The sequence below is a fragment of the Arachis ipaensis genome, chromosome B01, assembly GCF_000816755.2.
Source record: "Arachis ipaensis cultivar K30076 chromosome B01, Araip1.1, whole genome shotgun sequence".
Lineage (NCBI taxonomy): Eukaryota > Viridiplantae > Streptophyta > Magnoliopsida > Fabales > Fabaceae > Arachis > Arachis ipaensis.
Genome location: NC_029785.2, coordinates 1,128,534 through 1,130,543, shown reverse-complemented (window position 1 = coordinate 1,130,543; position 2,010 = coordinate 1,128,534). Strand labels below are relative to the sequence as shown.

The following is a 2,010-nucleotide window of genomic DNA, read 5'->3' as shown; positions in this document are numbered from 1 at the left end:
GATTAAAGGATACTATATATATAAAAAAAAAATGTTTAATATTCTTTGAGGAGGGTACAAAAATCTCAAAACCACTTTGATTAGTTTTTAAGTAGATAATGATATCACTTTAATTGCTTCTTAAGTAGATTGTGATGTTACCAACAGCAATGAATATTGCAGACCCTACTCACCATACCTACCTGCCAACTACCACTCTCCAACACCTTAGAAGTTATCAATGAGAAATTAAAAATGGCAACTGTATTAGATATTATTCTATTTCCCTTTCTGATGAGTTGCAATATCAATATCAAACTCAATTATATTGGATAATAAAATGTTACTTTAGTCCAATTGAATGATAATATAAAATCCTTTTAAAGTATTTGGACATCAACATCAAAATCAATTTATATTTTGTCTGATGAAGATTATAATCCTACCAATTGAGAATGAGAAGTATGGTCTAATGTAAGTAAATAAAGGACATATAATATTGACAAAAAATAATAATGATAATTATAGAGGGCATAATCAAATGGAAATGCTGTGAGATCAAACCACTTCAATTCTTCAGGTTCCTTTGCACTTTTGCACTCTCAGTGTCTAAGCTTTCCAGCAATGAAAACTTGAACAGGAGTTAGTCACTGTTGAAAAATTTGCATTCTTCATGATAGATTCTCTTGTCTCTCCACAACTACAAATCTGAGAGAATAGCTACAAATTCTTGACAGTGAAAGTGTCTTCTTTCTCCCCTCAAAACTCTACAATAACCAAAAGTTACTAAGAATAGGTGACATGATAACATCACATGAATAGTTCCTTGTGTCACTGTCCATGTCACATTCTCAATTGTTCAAAAGAACATAATGATCTCATCCCAAAAATGAAGTCAGTAACTTAATTTGTGAGCAAGAATTTAATGTGTTCAATTTGTAGCTATACTTTTCTTCACACTTGACTTTTTAACCTTTAACATCAACATCAGCATCAACTGTTCTTGAACTCTTTGTCTGGTAGCCAATTCCACATTTTTTGTAAGCAGCACATTTTTTTTTCTCTCTCATTTCTCATATATAAATCTTGAATTTGGATCCTCTAAAGTGCGGAGGTAAAGTGCAATGTTTTAGACCATTGATGAGAAAATTAACGGCCAGAGTAACTAATCATGCAATCTGTGTCGTCAATTTTTTTCCCATCAATTGTTCAGACATTGCACTTTACTCTCCGAAGTGCATTCGGATCTGCACTTTAGAGGAGCCTGAATCCATAAACGTTAGTATATTCAACCACATCAATGTATATTATGAATTTGGAGAGAACTATAGTAGTTGTAAACTGCTTCAAAAGGGCAATAATGGTTTACCACTATAGATTTCTTTTCCTAGTGTATAATCTCTTCAAGCTTTCTAAGGACTAGCTTTATGTTAGGCCTAACTGAAGGTGAAGGGGAGCAACAAGCCATTGCAAGTTGGAAAAACTTGAGAATGCTTTCTTCACTGACCGAATTCTTCTTGTCATCTCTGCTGTTTCTAAGGAGAATGGCTGGATGGTAAAGATCAGCAGTTCTATGTGCAAGAACAGCATTTCTCATGAAATTGGGAAGATAGAAATCCTCATCAGGTGTCGGATGCTCGTTGATAGGTTCCTTTCCCGAAAGCAATTCGAGGAAGATCACACCAAGGCTGTATATATCAGTCTCTTCACTTGCATCCTTCATCTTGATGAGCTCTGGTGGCTTGTATCCTTGAGCAGCCGAGCTTTCGAGCATTTCTTGGCCGGCAGTAGGATTCAGCAGAAGGTGGAGGCTGGAATCTGAGATGTACGGTTGGTAAGACCGATCCAAAAGGATGTTTTTCGATTTGAGGTTTCCATGGATGATTGGTTTGTCTAGTCCAGTGTGAAGATGCTCTAATCCTTTGGCTATACCGTAGGATATTTTGCATATGTTAGACCATTTGTAACACTCTCCATTTCCATCTGTTAAGTGAACATTGTTCATCAATAATTATAACATAAAGTTTTCAA

The 2,010-nt window shown here is 35.2% G+C and overlaps 1 protein-coding gene across 1 annotated transcript in view; it reads right to left on the bottom strand.

The window, feature by feature from the left end:
- The window catches only part of LOC107625433 (putative kinase-like protein TMKL1), a 2,742-nt gene continuing 1,592 nt past the window's right edge, over positions 861-2,010 (bottom strand). Inside the window, exon 2 of the mRNA XM_016328098.2 lies at positions 861-1,962. Within this exon, the coding sequence (XP_016183584.1) occupies positions 1,367-1,962 (596 nt within the window). The 3' untranslated portion in view covers positions 861-1,366. The remainder of the gene's footprint in view (positions 1,963-2,010) is intronic.